The 19,768-nt window shown below is 35.0% G+C and overlaps 1 protein-coding gene across 1 annotated transcript in view; it reads left to right on the plus strand.

Moving 5' to 3' along the window:
- Nucleotides 1-19,768, plus strand: part of Dnah6 (dynein axonemal heavy chain 6) — a 278,870-nt gene that overhangs the window by 77,167 nt on the left and 181,935 nt on the right. The window contains exons 19-26 of the mRNA XM_071601776.1: nucleotides 2,148-2,360; nucleotides 3,071-3,163; nucleotides 4,471-4,590; nucleotides 8,646-8,826; nucleotides 9,940-10,036; nucleotides 11,292-11,511; nucleotides 12,822-12,986; nucleotides 13,100-13,213. Of these exons, the coding sequence (XP_071457877.1) occupies nucleotides 2,148-2,360; nucleotides 3,071-3,163; nucleotides 4,471-4,590; nucleotides 8,646-8,826; nucleotides 9,940-10,036; nucleotides 11,292-11,511; nucleotides 12,822-12,986; nucleotides 13,100-13,213 (1,203 nt within the window). The remainder of the gene's footprint in view (nucleotides 1-2,147; nucleotides 2,361-3,070; nucleotides 3,164-4,470; nucleotides 4,591-8,645; nucleotides 8,827-9,939; nucleotides 10,037-11,291; nucleotides 11,512-12,821; nucleotides 12,987-13,099; nucleotides 13,214-19,768) is intronic.

Below are 19,768 nucleotides of genomic sequence, written 5' to 3' on the forward strand. Positions count from 1 at the left end.
AAAAGAAATGAAACACTGATACACTGCAACATAGATGGAATCTCAAAAACATTTTGGTAAGTAAAAGAAGCTATTCACCAAAAACCCTTCATGGTACATGATGTCATTTATATGAAATATCCAGAATATCCTTTTAAAAAGATGGATTCCTGGTTACCAGGCATTGTGGGGAGGGAGAGATAGCAGTACTAAGAGATACTGTAGGTATTGGTTGTACTGGGGTGATGAAAATATTCTAAGATTAGATAGAGTTGATAATTGCATTAACTGTTAATTAGAATTTTTAAAGATTCCTTCATATTTACATATTAATAGTTTGTTTTAACTGATGGTAGTAGTCTGTCATATAGATGTACCACTTTATTCATCAACTCTTGAAAGACATCTGGATTTCTTTGAGGTTTTTTTAAATGATTATAAACAAAACAGTTATAAACATCCAAGTATGGCTTTTGTGTGAATAAGAGTTATCAATTCATGTGAATAAATAACTATTAATTAGAATTTTTATATTTTATGGTAAATATGTGTTTAGCTTTATGTGAAACTGCTAGTTTTCTTTGCACCAGCAAAGTACAAGAATCTATTTCTCTTCATTCTCACCAGCACTTATTATTGGGAGGGAGCTTTTTTGCTTTGTTTTTTGTTTACTTGTTTGTTTATTTTAATTTTAGTCATTCTAATAGATATGTAGTAGCATCTCATACTGTTCATAGTTTGCATTTTTCTAGTGAACATCTTTTCATATTCTATTTACCATACACCTAGTTCTTTGATGAAATGTCTGTGCAGATCTTTTGCCCATTTTAACCCATTTTGTCCCATTATCCCAGATATAGACCACTTATAAAAACTTAAATTGAGAAACAAATATACTACTTAGTAACTTTGAAATAATTGTTTTAGAGCTCTATTCAAATAGATGAATGATAAGAACATTTTTAAAAAAGCATTTCCATATGTGTGTGTGTGTGTGTGTGTGTGTGTGTGTATGAAAAAATGAAGGATATATAAGCTCTAGATTTTGAGTTCCAACCTATTATAATGCATCTGTGTCAATTTTGTTAAAATATTTACAGAGTTGAAAACTTGGGACTTAATGGGCTAAATTTATTATAATTGAATCTTAAGAGTTATTAAAGTATTCTGGCTATGATTCTTTTTTTCAAATATATACTGAAATTATTTTCTACCAGTCAATGACTTTTAATCCTTGCACAGTAACTTTTACAGAGCAAAAAGATTTTAATTTGGATAAAATCCACTTTATAATTTTTTTCTTTTGCAGATCAAGCTTTTAGTATATCATCCAAACACTTTTTGTGAAATCTAAGACAACATGTAGGTTTTCTTTGTGTTTTCTTCCAGAAGTTTTGCAGTTTAGCTTTCTGTATTTAGGTAAATGGTTTATTTTTGCATAAAGTATATGTAAGTTTTACTTTTTTACATATGGATATCCAATTTATTGAGCTCCATTATTTGAAAAGTCTATCCTTTTTCCATTGAATCACCTTTTCACTATTGCCAAAAGTCATCTGACTATATGCTTTAGTCTATTTCTGTATACTATACTGGTTTGTGGTTTTTGTGCTTATATTCATGAGGAACATTGATTTATAGTATTCTTGTAATCTTATTACATTGCTTTAGTATCAAGGTAATGCTGCCTCATAAAATGAGTTGGGAACTATTCCCTCTTGGTTTCTAGAAGATATTGTATAGAATTAGTATTATTAGTAAGAAATGGGGGTGTCCTGCCCTTTTTATACATTTTAGAATGTCTTTGTTCTCAGCCCTCCTTCTTCTCTTATCTTGCCATTCCCTCTCCCTCTCCACATCTGTGTATGTGTCTAAAAGGCGAAGGTGGAGTGATCCAAGGGTGGAATGAAGCTGTACGGGGTAGAGGTAGGAGAAGACCAGCCCAGGAAGCATTAATGAACAACTCCCTGCAGTGAGAAACAATTCCTGGGGCAGATTAACTTAGCAACAGATTGTAAGTGGGGAAGGGAGTTGGAGATGTCAGCATTTGATTTTCTTTCCTTTCCACCCAGACCCTATTTTCCCAGTTGGACCAAATTATTTATTATCTACATTGACTGTCTTTTTGTCCCCCAGCATTGGTGTCTCTGAGAATGTTTGTTTTCCAGCTTCCAGTTATCACTGACTTGAGGAACCCAACTTTGAAGCCTAGACATTGGACAGCTATTGAACAAACCGTTGATGCCTCCCTGGTGGATACTGAAATTCCATTAACCTTGGAGAGGCTCTCCGAATTGCATGTGTTTGATTTTGGCCAAGAAATCCAGGACATATCTGGACAGGCTTCTGGAGAAGCTTCCTTGGAAATAATTCTTAAAAAGGTAATTCTGGAAAATACATATTTATTCTTAAAATCAGAGAATTAAAGGTTTTCAGACTCAACATAAATATCACCAATTTTTTATTATCTAAGTGGATTTTTTACCATTGCAGTTTGTACCCTCTTATTATCAGGATCCCTTTATTCTCTTATTACATTTATTATGTATTATTAATTATCACTATTATTAATATTATCTCTGTAAGTTCCCTCTTTCTGTCTCACCTGTCTCCCAACAGGAACTTGATGGCAATAAGATTTGAAATGTGCATTCTTTTATAGGAAACCCATATACCAAGGAACATCTGTTAGATGTTTAGAGAAAAATACATTATTTGCCAAACTACCAAAGAAAACTGTGTTAAATATTTCAAACAGCTTTCCTACTTACAACACTATCTCCTTGCCCTTAAATGCATGCAAATCTTCCAGTTGCCTACATAAAAGAATATTTTTAATTTAAAGCATAAGATGAAAGGCAATGCTTATTGAATTACCATGAGTTATTTTTATGTGTCAACATTAATCAAATAAAAGTAAGCAAATCAATGTCATCACCTTACCAAGAAGACATGTTTAAGAATTTTAGGGGCAGTAAGAGGGAAAATAGGATAATTATAGAGTTTTTTCTTATTCTTATTTCACATCCACTGATTGAGTACCTAAACATAAATGAATTTAGATTTTCTAAAATATTGTGTTATTTCTAAGGTGGAGGACTCTTGGAAAACAACTGAATTTGTTGTTCTGCCTCATCGTGACACTAAAGATGTATTTATCCTGGGAGGCACAGATGACATACAGGTGGGTAACTGGGTTGTTAAAATTTATGGTAAGATCCTGATCATACTTCCAAAATTTTTTATGATATACTGAGATGAGTTGATGAAACATAAGTGAAGGAAAAATCAAATTTGGAAACAAGATATGAATATGAATAATTGACTTGAATACTTATACATGAAATATTTATCTAGGAAATGAAAGTGACATATATATTTAAGAGTTACAGTACTTGTAGTTGATAGCACCATAAAAACAAAGAGATCAGTTATGGCTGAAGTGATCATAGAATTCTTCATACATCAGCCAAGAAAAGCCAGACCTCAACAGTGGCAGCTGAGAAATACCAAAGAGAATAAAGGGTATTTCGAAGTGTTTCAATGAAGCAAATAAACATAAATGAGCACAATAAGAGTTCACCTTAATTTGCTGATATAAGGAGTAGGTGGTCATGCTGTATCAATCACAAAATATGATAAATCTAACCCATGGTTGAAATATGTTTAGTCACTTGAAATATAAAGGCACATTTGTTTGGCAAAGGAATTTGGGTCATATAGCCCAAATTAAAAGGCTAAGCCCTAGTCTAAGGATGTATCCAGGCCAAAATTGGAAATACAATGACTTTTTCCAGGTGTAGGTTGGAAGAGCAAGACTAGACATTACTTTGGGCAATAGATGGAAGAGCAAATTCAAAATAAAGGGCATTTGGTATGTGGCCAAGTAATGCCAACTGATGGGGTTTCTGCTTCCAGAAGTTTATGATTAAAACAAACAATTAAATCTTCCAGATTAATAGACACATCTTTTTAAGTCCACATGTTCTGTGAGAATATTGTTGTGTAAAGGGGAACAGTAGGGAGGAAGGTAACAGGAAAACTACCTAGACCTTCAGAACTTGATATGAATTTTAATTTCATCTTACTTGAGATAGTTGAAGGAAAATGTTATCTATTGAACAGAAGAAAGCTAATTTTACAAATATAATGTATGATGAGCAATGAAGGTATGCTTGTGTGACTAAATTATATAAAGAAAGTGCCATTTACTGAGCAGTAAGCAGGGAAAAAAAGTGTTGAACCCAATAAAATGCCATTAATAATTATAGGAACTGCAGAGATTTGGTAGTCAAAAGTCCCTGCATGATAGAGTTGTTGCCAGAGTGAAGGGAATAAGCAGAGAAAATAGATGGGTAGAAAGTAGTTAAAGCTACAACTATTTGTTCCAAAAGTTGGCCTTTAAATGGACTCTTGGGATTGAACATCTGAAATATCACTGAAAACACAAATGCATGGTATTGCATGTATTTTCTCCACTTTTTCTTAAAGGTCCTTCTTGATGACAGCACTATCAATATTGCAACCATTGCCTCATCACGTTATGTAGGTCCCCTTAAGGCACGAGTGGATGATTGGCAAAAACAACTTGCTTTGTTTAATCAAACATTGGTAAGTAAGAGAGTAATTTCAATACAGAGCCTCCAAGAACTGGAGAGCCATAAGGCCCTTAGAAATGTTTGTTTCACTATTTAAATACTATATAATTTAGAAATGTATGATTTAATTTTTGATATTATTATATCTGGAATGTAAGGAAAATACACACATGTATTGAGCTCTTTACATAATTATGCAGCTTGTATTGTTATTTTTCCATGAAACGAAATATCACAAACTTAAGCAAGGTACATTTATTGATAGTGTAAAACAATATATATTTATTATCTAAGTTTCTATGGTCCAAGAGTTCAGACATGGTTGTACTGGGCCTGTTCAGGGTCTCACAAAGCTGTTATAAAAAATGCGAGCCAGACAGGATTCTCACCAAAGGTTCATCTGGGGAAGAATCCACTTCCAGGCTCCCTTACTTCAAGAAATTATTTCCTTGCAACTCTGGAAATAAAGGCTTCAATATCTTACTGGATCTCATATGGAGGTCATCCTCAGCTCCTAGATGTTACTCATTTTTTCTTTGGGTAGATTTCTGCAACATGGCCACTTACTTCATCAGTCTAGCAAGGAAAAGAAAATCTCCTGGCAAGATAGCTGCTTCAGTGTTATTAAACACAAATGTAATCATGCACATCCTGTTGTCTTTGCCACATTCTGTATGGGTAGAAGCAAGTCATAGGTGTACCACACTCAAGAGGGGAGGATCCCACAAGGGCCACCTTAAGCATCTTGCAACAACAACCTTATGTTTTCTGGAAGAATATTTATTGTTGCTTGAAGCCCCTTGGAATGCTTCCTTGTGGCACACTCCTCTTTTTTATTGTACTTCAACTTATCCCCAAACAAGACAAGAACCCATTCATACCAATCTCACTTTCTTCCTGTCTACTTTCTTCTCTTTTACACATCAGATGTTTAGCTTGATTTAATTATGTTTAAGTTTTCTACATATTCTAATATGAAAAGTTTTATGTGAAATAATAAGATCAGTAATTGGAAAAATGTAACTTATTCCAGGATAGATAGATAGATTTTTTTTGCAGTGCTAGAAATCAAACTCAGAGCCTAACACATACTAGTCAAGCACTCTAATACTGAGCTACTCCCCTAGCCTTCTCACCTTTATTTCAAAGGAAACTTTTCAGAAAACCATCCTCTTCAATGAATACTACATAGCTGACCCAGGTCCAGCCTCTGCACTGATGATGAGCCTTATGAATGGACTACAGACCAAAGTCAAAGGGCATATTTTCACAGAGGGTTCTTAAAAGAAGCCTGTACTGAATAGTGGGGACCATCAGAGAATTCATTGTCTGGAAAGTATGAGACCATAGAAAAACCAGGTTGAAACACATATAGGTGTAACTCCCATCTCTAGAGTGAGAAGTAAGAAACTCTCTAATAGATGTTGGGCCCACACTTGCAATGGCAGGAGACCTTAAGGAAAGGTAAAGTCTATAGACTTTGATTTCTGACCCTGCATTTCTGGTTTCTTTTATTTTTATTTTTTTCCTTTTATTCATTTACTTATATGTGGTGCTGAGAATCAAATCCAATGCCTCACATCAATGCTAGGAAAGTGCTCTACCACTGAACCACAACCCTAGCCCTCATAAGTTCCTTTTTTTATTTATATATAACAGCAGAATGCATTACAATTCTTACTACATATATAGAGCACAATTTTTCATATCTCTCCTTGTATATATACTATATTCACACCAATTTGTGTCTTCATATATGTATTTTGGATAACAATGATTATCATATTCAACCATCATTAATTAACCATGCCCCCTCCCTTCCCCCCCATCCCTCTGCCCTATCCAGAGTTCGTCTATTCCTCCCATGCTCACTCTCCCTATCCCACTATGAATCAGCCTCCTTATATCAAAGAAAACATTGGGCATTTGGTTTTTTGGGGATTGGTTAACTTCACTTAGCATTATCTTCTTTAACTCCATCCATTTACCTACAAATGCCATGATTTTATTCTCTTTTATTGCTGAGTAATATTCCATTGTGTATATATGCCACATTTTTTAATCTATTCATCTATTGAAGGGCATCTAGGAGTTCCACAATTTAGCTATTGTGATTTGTGCTGATATAAACATTGATGTGGCTGTGTCCCTGTAGTATGCTGTTTTTAAGACCTTTGGGTATAGACCAAGGAGAGGGACAGCTGGGTCAAGGGGGGTTCCATTCCCAGTTTTCCAAGGAATCTCCATACTGATTTCCATATTGGCTGTACCAATTAGCAGTCCTACCAGCAGTATATGAGTGTACTTTTTTCCCCCATTCTCGCCAACAATTATTGTTGTTTGAATGCATAATAGCTGCCATTCTGACTGGAGTGAGATGAAATGTTAGAGTGGTTTTGATTTGCATTTCTCATGAAATTCAACTAGAAAATAAGAGACTCAGAATAGCTAAAGCAATCCTTATCAGGAAGAGTGAAGCAGGTGGCATCACTATACCAGACCTTAAACTATACTACAGAGCAATAGTAACAAAAACAGCATGGTATTGGCACCAAAACAGACTGGTAGACCAATGGTACAGAATAGAGGACACAGAGACTAACCCACAAAATTACAATTATGTTATATTAGACAAAGGTGCCAAGAACATGCATTGGAGAAAAGATAGCCTCTTCAACAAATAGTGCTGGGAAAACTGGGAATCCATATGCAACAAAATGAAATTAAACCCCTATCTCTCACCATGCACAAAAGTTAACTCAAAATGGATCAAGGACTTAGGAATACATAATCTCCATCATGTGGGATTAGGCCCCAACTTCCTTAATAAGACTCCTGTGGCACAAAAATTGAAACCAAAAATCAATAAATGGGATGGACTCAAACTAAAAAGTTTCTTCTCAGCAAAAGAAACAATCTGTGAGGTGAATAGAGAGGATAACCTACATCTTGGGAGCAAATCTTTATCCCTCACTCATCAGATAGAGCACTAATCACTAGTGTATATAAAGAACTCAAAAAAATAGACACACACACAAAAAAACCCACAAATAACCCAATCAATCAATGGGCCAAGGACCTGAGGAGACACTTCAGAAAATGATGTATAATCAATCAACAGATATTTGAAAAAATGTTCTGGTTTCTTTTATTAACAATAGTTGTCTCTAAAAGGAGATACAATGCATGATTTTCTTCATTCTCCTAGACTTTTATACTTTCCACATGTTTTGTTATGAGCAGGTTTTATGATTTTTTCCTTTCTTAAAAAAATGCAAAGGGCTGGGGCTCAGTGGTAGATCACTTGCCTCATACACAAGAGGCCTTGGGTTCGATACCCAGTATCACATAAAAATAAAAAAATAAAAATAAAGATATTGTGTCCATCTACAACTAAAACACAAACTTTTAAAAATTCAAAGAAAAGCTTCATGATTTAGAAAGAAAAAAAAAAAAACCCAAGCACAATATTGCACACCTATAGTCACACCTACTCAGGAAGCTAAGGAAGCAGGAGGATTACAGACTTGAGGCCAGCCTCAGCAACACAGTGAAACCCTAATCCAAAACAAATTTTTTCATGGTAACCCAGGGTAAATTTGGAATAGTCACTAAACTTGCCACTTTCCCAACCCTTCATGTTAATTAAGTAAGGATCTCATCTCCCCCTAGCTTGTTTCTTCCAGGCATTTAATCATGCAGCAGACTCATTGTAACACTAATCAATGCACAGTGGGGTGAAATCAGGTGGAGGTGAGTCTTGGACCCTTTAAGAAAATTTCATTTCAAAGTACATGGAAGGAACCATAAATCCTCAGGAGAAAAGATATAGTAATTCCCCATTTGATAAGGTTTTTTAAATATTTTTTTTAGTTGTAGATGGACACAATATATTTATTTATTTATCTTTATGTGGTGATGAGGATCCAACCCAGTGCCTCACACATGCTAGGCAAGCACTCTACCACTGAGCCACAATCCCAGCCCCACCATGTGGTAGTTTTTAATGTAACTGAATATCTTATATTTGAAAGTTAAATTTTGATAGAGCCCATATTTTTCTCCTAGGAAGAATGGCTTACCTGCCAAAGAAACTGGCTCTACCTAGAAAGTATTTTTAATGCTCCAGATATTCAGAGGCAATTGCCTGCAGAGGCCAAGATGTTCCTTCAAGTGGATAAATCATGGAAAGAAATCATGAGGAAAGTGAACCGGCTGCCTATTGCTCTTCGAACTTCTACTCAACCTGGTATAAAACAAATTTTTAAACACAAGTAAAAAGATTTTGCAATCATCTAAAATGTTTGTCACCTATAAGAATTTAATAGTATATGGTACTTTTAACACTTCATGGAACACTGTACCTTTTATTATTATCATCTCTCAGCTTAATGTGTAATGTTGGAAAATAAGTATTTACTTCTCTTTTTTCTATTTTTATAATTTGAGGATGTTGACACAGGGTATCAATAATGTTTCTACCTCACATTTTTTTTAACAATTTTGACTTTTTTTACAGTTTCACAATGTCAACAAGACATATATTTATATTCAGTTGACTTACTGTATCAAAGTTTCCCACAGACATAAGCACAAAAATTTCCACACCTTATTTTTAATTCATTAATTAATACTAGTTAAAAATATTACCACTTATTGCAATTCTAGACTCAAAGTTGAAATGTTTTAATAAATTCTGTTCTCTGGGTATGAAACCAGTCTTTCTGGGTGCATATACATGGTAATACTACTCTTTAGACCAAAGTCTCATCAAACCTGCTTATCATATAGCAAATGGCAACACATAGACTATCTTGGTGAATATTCCCAGACAACTTCCCTGCCAAGCAAGGGAAGGTTGTTGGATTGTGCTCTCTTTCCAAAAAATCTTATATAAGAAACAAACAGAAAGAAAAACCTATATGGAAAGATAGAACCAAGGATTAGTAATGAAGAAATAATGTTCCATTGCCCCAGTTTTGTCCTTTAAAGATAGCAGAGGATACAGAGGATAGTAAAAGTAAGAAAGTGACAGAGAATGGGGAGGTTCTTGAGACTGGCTTTATTTGGAAAATGAAGGAGAAGGCAAATACCTGGCTTTTGTTTGTGTTCTCCCAGACTTCTAAAAATCGAAGCCAACTATATTTCAAATATATTTGTTAATATATGGTAAATATTAAAATTAATGTTGTTATTAAAAGTAATGTTAAATTCTTAGCCAATTCCACACTTTTATTAGTCCATTCTTCTATCAAGTAAAGCTAAGGTTTTTAAAATTTGAGTATTATATTTTACTTTCATTTAAAGTCATATTCTCTATTTTAATACAATTTTGACAATACTATTTTTTTTCAATGAACAGGACTTCTGGAAACTTTTCAAAACAATAATGCATTACTTGACCAAATTCAGAAGTGTCTAGAGGCCTATTTAGAATCCAAAAGAGTTATCTTTCCAAGGTAAGTTTATAAGGCAACCTAAGGCATTTTTTAATAGTTTTCCAGCAGAGAGAGAAGCAAGAAAGATTTGTGACAATGAAAATCCAGCTTGTATTTTGATTGGGAGTGTAAGTCTGAAGAATAAGTTATCAATATTTGGTAAAGATTTAAGTGGATAAGTGCTGGAAGGATTCTTTTTATTCCAAACCAATTTTTATTTAAGTTGTTGTAAAAGCATTACAAGCATTGTTTTTAAATAGCATTATAAAGAAATCAATCAGAGAAATAAAATCAGCAAGGCATACTGGAATTAAGGAAACTCAGATTAGCTATACATGACAATCAAATACTTTTGGATAAATTAAACATAATATAGAAAATGTATTACTAAAGACAAATTTAGAAGAATATTTCATTATTTAGAGCAGGGATCAGTCTTTCTTTTTAAATAAAAGGCCACCGAGTAAATATTTAAAGATTTGCAGGCCATACAGTTTGTTGCAAATACTCAACTCCCCTATTGTAGCCCAAAAGAAGCCATACAAAGTATATCTGCATGTCAGTGTGACAAAAGATCTTTATTGACAACAACAGATGGCAGGCCTGATTTGTCATGTGGTCTATAACTTACCAAACCCTTATTCTATAAGTTTACATTTTTTTAAACCCATCTTGCTGATAATGACAATGAAACATACACAAAATAGTTTTCTTTGCACAAGTATAGCCTTTATATAGTTGTAAATGGTTAATTGGCAAAATAATATTCTGTGACTTTCAACATAGCACATGCTTCAGGGACCAGCATATGCTTTTGAATCATAATGATTACCCACTATACATTAATAGAACCAAATAAGGTTCCTGAAAACACTCATTCACCTATTGAACAAAAAATGTATAGAATAGTAGGTATGTGTGAGTTACTAGGCAAGATGGATTCTAGGGAGAAGAAATAATATATCTTCACCCTAGGAGCTCAAATGCTAGTAATACAGATGTTAATAAATCAGTATCATAACAAAAGCTAGCAATTTTATAATATTTTATGAAAAATATCTATGTCAATTCTAGGTATTTGAACTGCATCATCACTAATATTTATAGAAAATTTATTAAGAGAAATGTGGTTTCCCCATGAATCCAGATCTAGTATAAATAAAGGTCCAGGAAATTAGTGGATTAGAAGAGATGTGCCTAAGTAATTTATCTTCTATATCTGCCTAAGGCTTAGCTTCAATTTCAAGTTATATTTTAAAGATTCTCTTGAATACAGATTTTACTTCTTGTCAAATGATGAACTTCTGGAAATCTTGGCCCAGACACGAAATCCACAGGCTGTTCAGCCTCACTTAAGGAAATGCTTTGACTCCATTTCAAGGCTTGAATTTGCTCTCATGCCTCCTGCTGAAGGAAGAATTCCTAATATTGACGGAGAGCCAGAAAAGGTTTACACTAATGATATCTTAGCGATGCTGTCACCAGAGGGAGAAAGGGTGAGGTGCTTTTGTTTATAAATCCTCAAAGATAAATTGTTACTCTCCCAGTGCTGGGGTAGATATCTGCACATTCTCATTCTAAGCATGCCAGGTGCTCTACGAGCTCAGTGGTTTCAAGGATAACCAAGAAAAAACCTTTGTTCTGACAGAACTCAAACTCTAATGGAGAAATTATCAAACAATTAAAAATCACACAGAAAATGCTGTAACAGAGACATGTGCTCTGTTCTTAGAAACAAAGTGGAGAAAACAGGAAACATGTCTTACCCAACTCTCCACAAGAGGCAAAATAGTAGATTAGTTTAGAGTGCCAGTTCTTTGCCAGGCCACCTAGATTTAAGACCCCATTTAATCACCTATATAAAGTGAGGATTAGTACCTGATTAGTGGCGTGATAACTTTCAGGTATTACTTTATATAAATTTTACTGGGTACTTAAAGCAATACCCAGTGAGCATTGTGTGTTAGTTACTAGTGGTAGCATCTCCTGTGCATTTCACAGCACCTAGAATATGGTGAACACTAAGAGAATGAATGTATTGGCCGACTGTGAGGAATCAAGCAAGTGCCATGCATGTACACACACACACACACACACACATATACAGTAAAAAAAAAGGTGAGAAGTATCTGTTGTATGGTCACAAAAGTGAAAAGCATTATAGACAGAAGAACTATGCAAAGAAATGCCAAGGAATTAGGTTCAGTTAGAGCATAATAGTGTATCTGTAGGAGGAGTGGGACCCCATAAACATTTATTTTTATCCTGAATTGAACTTCTTGCAAAAGATTTTGCTCATGGTGCAGAAGAAGAAAAAGGGGAGGATTAAGGATAGAGTCTTGGGGAAACATGAAATTTAAAGGGAGGTTAGAAGAACAGATGAAGGTGTCCAAAACAAGCAAATATTTAGGTCATTTGAAGTCTAAGAAATAAACATGAGACGTACTAAAGAGTGTCAATTGGACCTTTCAGTTGGGAGGACATGGGTAACTTTAATGAGAACAGGTTTAGAGGAAACGTTGGGAATAAAAATCTGATGATAAGTACAAAAATGGAAGTAATTGAAGAAATTCATGTAGCACGTATATATTCCTCTTATAAGGAGTTGGCGCCAAGAGTAAACAGTAAAACAGTGCAGTATTTATATGTTGGAGGAGGGTGATGGGGTGGCAATAGAAAATTCTAGTATTTGTTTTCAGCTTTCAGTATTTATATAACTTAGGGATCTGTTATAGAAATAAAGAAGATTTGTGTAGCTTACAAATCCTACCTGAACCATTATATCATTGCTCTGATTACCTTCTAGGTTGGCTTGGGAAAAGGCCTCAAGGCTCGAGGCAATGTGGAGGAATGGCTTGGTAAAGTGGAAGAGGCCATGTTCACATCTCTGCGGCGCCTGAGCAAAGCTGCCATTGCTGACTATCAGGGGAAACCAAGGACACAATGGGTGGTGGCAGGCCACCCTTCTCAAGTAACACAAGCAAACTGGTTAAATTTCCATTTCTGGATTCTTCTTTGGTGAGATACATCAAAATTAATGAGGATGTTTGTTTTTGTTTTCTTTTCTCTGCCCCCACCCCTCAGGTTATCCTGACAATTTCTCAAATTATGTGGTGCCGTGATTTGACTGAATGTCTGGAAACAGAAGACATCAATCACATAGAGGCCCTAGAAGCTTTTGAAACAGTAAATTTCGAGGTGAGATTTTTAACAGAGTGACATGGAATATGTTCACATGAGGTACAGTTTCAGTGGTTTTTATTTGAATGGTTTGTATACATTTGTTTTATTTTTCAGCAATTATAATGCTCTGACACAACTTTTCAAAGCTTTGAGATTCTTACTAAAATCGTGCATGTTCCACTATTCTTAGGGACATTACCTTTATGTTTGTTTAGTATTCATATGAGTACTTAAAAAATAGAAGAAAAACAGTTCAAGAGGAAAACATCAGTTCTCATGATTTGCAGCTTTTAAGGAATAACTGTGCTTAGAAGGTCTATCTTCTTTAAAACTTTTTTAAGTACACAATACAATATTGTTAACAATAGCATAATGCTGTATAACGGATCCCTAGAACCTAGTCATCTTGCGTAACTGAAACTTTATAAAGCAACTTCCTATTTTTCCATTTCCCCATCCCTTGGCAACCACAATTGTACTCTGTTTCTATGGGTCTGCCTATTTAAGATACCTTATATAAGTGGAATCATTCATTATTTTTCTCTCTGTGACTGGCTCATTTCACTTAGCTTAATGTCTAAAAGACATTAAGACATTCATCCAAATTATTGCATATGATTTCCTTCTTTTTAAGGCTGAATGATATTCTGTTGTATATTTATGCCACATTTCCTTTATCTATTCATCAGTTACTGGACTTTTAGATTGTTTCTACATCTCGGCTATTGTGAACATTGATGCTATTAACATAGAACTAAGATACCTCCTCAAGATCCTGATTTCAGTTCTTTTTTATATGTGTCCAGAAGCGGGATTGCTGAGTCATATAGCAATTCTATGTTAAATTTCTTTGGAAAACTTCTATGTTATTTTCCACAGTGGCTGCATCATTCCTATGTTCTCTTATCTACACATTCTTGCCAACACTTGTTGTCCTTTTATTTTATTTTTATTTTTTAAATATCTATTTATTTATTTGTTTTTTAGTTTTCGGTGGACACAACATCCTTATTTTATTTTTACGTGGTGCTGAGGATCGAACCCAGTGCCCCGTGCATGCGAGGCGAGCACACTACTGCTAGAGCCACATCCCCAGCCCCTCCTTTTATTTTTGATAGTAGTCATCCTACCAGTTTTGAAGTAATATTACATGTTGCTTTTGATTGTCATTTTCCTGAGGATTAGTGATGATATTGAGCTTCTTAAAAAATTTGTTCTAATTAGTTATACATGATAGTAGACTGCATTTTGATACATCATACATAGATGCAGAATAACTTCTCATTCTTCTGATTGTTTATGATGTAGAGATATACTGGTCACATAATCATATATGCATATAGCACACTCATACATTGCTGGTGGGATTGTAAATTAGTGCAACCAATCTGGAAAGCAGTATGGAGATTCCTTAGTAATTTGGAATGGAACCACCATTTGACCCACCTGTCCCACTCCTCCATCTATACCCAAAGGACTTAAAAACAGCATACTACAGTGACACAGCCATATCAATGTTTATAGCAGCACAACTCACAATAGCTAAACTGTGGAACCAACCTAGATGCCCTTCAATAGATGAATGGATAAAGAAACCATGCACATATACAAAATTGAATATTACTCAGAATTAAAAGAGAATAAAATTATGGCATTTGCAGGTAAATGGATGGAGTTGGAGAATATCATGCCAATCCCCCAAACCAGGGGCCAAATGTTTTCTCTGATAAGTGGATGCTAATCCATAATGTTGGGGGGGAGGGTACATGGAATTAGTGGAGGAACTTTGGATGGGGCCAAGGGGAAGGGAGGGAGGAGGCATGGGTGTAGGAAAGATGGTGTAATGAGACTGACATCATACCCTAGGTACATGTATGATTGCACGAATGGTACTTCACATACTTCATGTACAACAAGAGAAGTGAAAAATTGTGCTCTGTTTGTATATAAATGAATTGAAGAGCTTTCTACTACCATGTATAACTGATTAGAACTAATAAAAATGTCATAGAAAACAAAAAAATCATAGGGTAATAATATCTAATTCATTTTACTATCATTCCTACCCTCATAACCCTTCCCTCCTTCATTCCCCTCTTCCTAATACAAAGTACCTCTATTCTTCCCTAGCTGCCACCTTTATTGTAAATCAGCATCTGCATATCAAAGAAAACATTTGGCCTTTGGTTCTTATGGATTGACTTATTTCACTTAGCATAATAGTCTTCAGTTCTATCCATTTACTGGCAGACGCCATAATTTCATTCTTCTTTTTGTTTTGTTTTAGTTTTACTTGCAGAGGTAGTTTATTATAAGCAAAACAGATGGTTGGCTCTTGATTACACCTGCATATACTATCATCAGGAAAATATTTATGGTCCAGTTAATCTTGCCTAGGCCTAAAGTAGCTGTGGTTCAATCACTCAGCAAATAGAGTGGGTCGACATGGTGGGTAATTTCACCAATACTGCTGCTGAGACACAGGAGCAAGCTGCTCCTGTGTGACTTTCACAGTCCTGGACACTGAAAGGTGCCCTTGAATCACCATTTGCAGGATGGGAATTGACAAGAGAGTTCCAAGGGCTATTGCCCTTTTCTTCAACGTCCATCTGCACACCTAGAAAGGAGGGTGGATTTTGCCTTAACCAAACAAACGTTTCTTTTTTTGCCATTATACATGAGCTCTCTTATTATTATTATTTTGCATTACAATTCTTAATACACCTTTATACCACAATTTATCATATCTCTGTATATAAGGTATGTTGACATCAAATTCACATCTTCATACATGTATTTTGTATAACGATAAGGGTCTCCTTCCACCATCCATACTATTCCCCTTCTCCCTCCTTTTCCCTCCCACCCCTCTTCCCTATCTAGAGGTAATCTTCCTCCCATGCTCTCCCTCCCTACCTCATTTTGAGTCATCCCTCTTATATCAGAGAAGACATTTGTTTTTTGGGGATTGGCTAACTTCACTTAGCATAATCTGCTCTAATGCCATCCATTTCCCTGCAAAAGCCATGATCTTATTCTTTTTTAGTGCTGAGTAATATTCCATTGTGTATAAATGCCACATTTTTTTATCCATTCATCCATTGAAGGACATCTAGGTTGGCTCCACAGTTTAGCTATTGTGAATTGTGCTGCTATAAACATTGATGTGGCTGTGTCCCTGTAGTCTGCTGTTTTTAAGACCTTTGGGTATAGACCGAGGAGAGGGAGAGCTGGGTCAAATGGTGGTTCCATTCCCAGCTTTCCAAGGAATCTCCATACTGCTTTCCAAATTGGCTGTACTAATTTGCAGTCCCACCATCAGTGTATGAGTATACCTTTTTCCCCACATCCTCACCAGCACTTGTTGTTGTTTGTCTTCATAATGGCTGCCATTCTTACTGGAGTGATAATGGTATCTTAGGGTGGTTTTAATTTGCATTTCTCTGATTGCTAGAGATGATGAGCATTTTTTTTTGTATATTTGTTGATTGATTGTATATCCTCTTCTGAGAAGTGTCTGTTCAGGTCCTTGGCTCATTTATTGATTGGATTATTTGTTTTTTGGTGCTTATCTTGTTGAGTTCTTTATATACCCTAGAGATTAGAGCTCTATCTGATGTGTGAGGGGTAAAAATTTATTCCCAGGATGTAGGCTCCCTATTCACCTCACATATTATTTCTTTTGCTGAGAAAAAACTTTTTAGTTTGAATCCATCCCATTTGTTGATTCTTGGTTTTAATTCTTGTGCTATAGGTGTCTTATTAACAAAGTTGGGGCCTAATCCCACGTGATGGAGATTAGGTCCTATTTTTTCTTCTATTAGACTCAGGGTCTCTGGTTTAATTCCTAGATCCTTGATCCATTTTGAGTTAACTTTTGTGCATGGTGAGAGATAGGGATTCAATTGAATTTTGTTGCATCTGGATTTCCAGTTTTCCCAGCAACATTTGTTGAAGAGGCTATCCTTTCTCCAGTGCATGCTTTTGGCACCTTTGTCTAAAATAAGGTAGTTGAAATTTTGTGGGTTAGTCCTTTGTCCTCTATACTGTAACAATTGGTCTACCAGCCTGTTTTGGTGCCACTACCATGCTGTTTTTGTTCCTATTGCTCTGTAGTATAGTTTAAGGTCTGGTATAGCGATACCACCTGTTTCACTCTTCCTACTTAGAATTGCTTTAACTATTCTGGGTCTCTTGTTTTTCCAGATAAATGTCATGATTGCTTTTTCTATTTCTATGAGTAATGCCACTGGGATTTTGATTGGAATTGCATTGAACCTGTATAGTGCTTTTGGTAATATGGTTATTTTAATAATATTAATTCTGCCTATCCATGAGCAAGGTAGATCTTTCCATCTTCTAAGGTCTTCTTCTATTTCTCTCTTTAGGGTTCTATAATTTTCATTGTATAGATCTTTCATCTCTCTTGTTAAGTTGATTCCCAAGTATTTTTTTTGAGGATATTGTGAATGGGGTAGTTTTCCTCATTTCCTTTTCAGAAGATTTTTCACTGATATACAGAAATGCCTTTGATTTATGGGTGTTGATTTTATATCCTGCCACTTTGCTGAATTCATTTACTAGTTCCAGAAGTTTCTTGGTAGAGTTTTTTGGGTCTTCTAGGTCTAGAATCATATCATCAGCAAATAGTGCTAGTTTAAGTTCTTCTTTTCCTATAGTTTATTCCTTTAATTTCTTTCATTTTGTCTAATTGCTCTGGCCAGTGCTTAAAGAACTATGTTGAATAGAAGTGGTGAGAGAGGACATTCCTGTCTTGTTCCAGATTTTAGAGGGAATGCCTTCAGTTTTTATCCATTTAGAATGATGGTGCCCTGAGGCTTAGCGTAAATAGCTTTTACCATGTTGAGGTAAGTTCTTGTTATCCCTAGTTTTTCTAGTGTTTTGAACATAAAGGGGTGCTGTATTTTGTCAAATGCTTTTTCTGTGTCTATCAAGATGATCATATGGTTCTTATCTTTAAGTCTATTGATATGATGAATTACATTTATTGATTTCCATGTGTTGAACCAACCTTGAATCTCGGGAATGAATCCCACTTGATCATGGTGCATGATCTTTTTGATATGTTTTTGTATCCAATTTGCCAGAATTTTATTGAGGATTTTTGCATCTATATTCATTAGAGAAATTGGTCTGAAGTTTTCTTTCTTTGAGGTGTCTTTGTCTGGATTTGGAATCAGGGTGATATTGGCCTCATAGAATGAATTTGGAAGTACTCCCTCTTTTTCTATTTCCTGAAATATAATGAAGATTATTGGTATTAATTCTTCTTTAAAGGTCTTGTGAAACTCGGCTGTATATCCATCCAGTCCTGGGCTTTTCTTGGTTGGTAGTCTTTTGATGGCTTCTTCTATTTCCTCACTTGATATTGGTCTGTTTAATTTGTGTATATCTTTCTGACCCAATCTGGGCAGAGCATATGAATTTATTGATGTCTTCACTATCTTCTATTTTATTAGAGTATAAGGTTTCAAAATAATTTCTAATTATCTTCTGTATTTCTGTAGTGTCTGTTGTGATATTGCCTTTTTTATCCCATATGCTAGTAATTTGGGTTCTCTCTCTTCTTCTCTTCATTAGCATGGCTAAGGGTCTGTCAATCTTATTTATTTTTTTCAAAGAACCAACTTTTAGTTTTGTCAATTTTTTCAATTGTTTCTTTTGTTTCAATTTCATTGATTTCAGCTCTGATTTTAATTATTTCTTGCCTCTGCATTTGCTGCTGATTTGTTCTTCTTTTTCTAGGGCTTTGAGATGTAGTGTGAGGTCATTTATTTGTTGGCTTTTTCTTCTTTTAAGGAATGAACTCCATGCAATGAGTTTTCCTCTTACTACTGCTTTCATAGTGTCCCAGAGATTTCAGTATGTTGTGTCTGTGTTTTCATTTACCTCTAAGAATTTTTTAATTTCCTCCTTGATGTCTTCTGTAACGCTTTGTTCAATCAGTAGCATATTGTTCATTCTCCATGTGATGTAGGAATTTTTCTTCCTTTTTATCACTGATTTCCAATTTCATTCCATTATGATCAGATAAAATGCATGGTAGTATCTCTACTCCTTGGTGTTTGCTAAGAGTTGCCCTGTTGCATAATATATGGTCTATTTTTAAGAAAGATCCATGTGCTGCTGAGAAAAAAAAGTGTATCTTCTTGATGTTAGTTGATATATTCTATATATGTCAATTAAGTCTAAGTTATTAATTGTGTTATTGAGTTCTATAGTTTCTTTATTCAACTTTTGTTTGGAAGATCTGTCCAGTGGTGAGAGAGGGGTGTTAAAATCACTCATGATTATTGTGTTGTGGTCTATTTGACTCTTGAACTTGAGAAGAGTTTGTTTGATGAACATAGCTGTACCATTGTTTGGGGCATATATATTAATGATTGTTATGTCTTGGTGGTGTATGGTTCCCTTGAGCAGTATGTAGTGTCCTTCTTTATCCCTTTTGATTAACTTTGGATTGAAGTCTATTTTATTTAATATGAGTATGGACACCCCTGCTTGCTTCCAAGGTCCATGTGAGTGGACCTTTCAACTTTTACCTTTCAC

The sequence above is a fragment of the Marmota flaviventris genome, chromosome 14 (genome assembly GCF_047511675.1).
Source record: "Marmota flaviventris isolate mMarFla1 chromosome 14, mMarFla1.hap1, whole genome shotgun sequence".
NCBI lineage: Eukaryota > Metazoa > Chordata > Mammalia > Rodentia > Sciuridae > Marmota > Marmota flaviventris.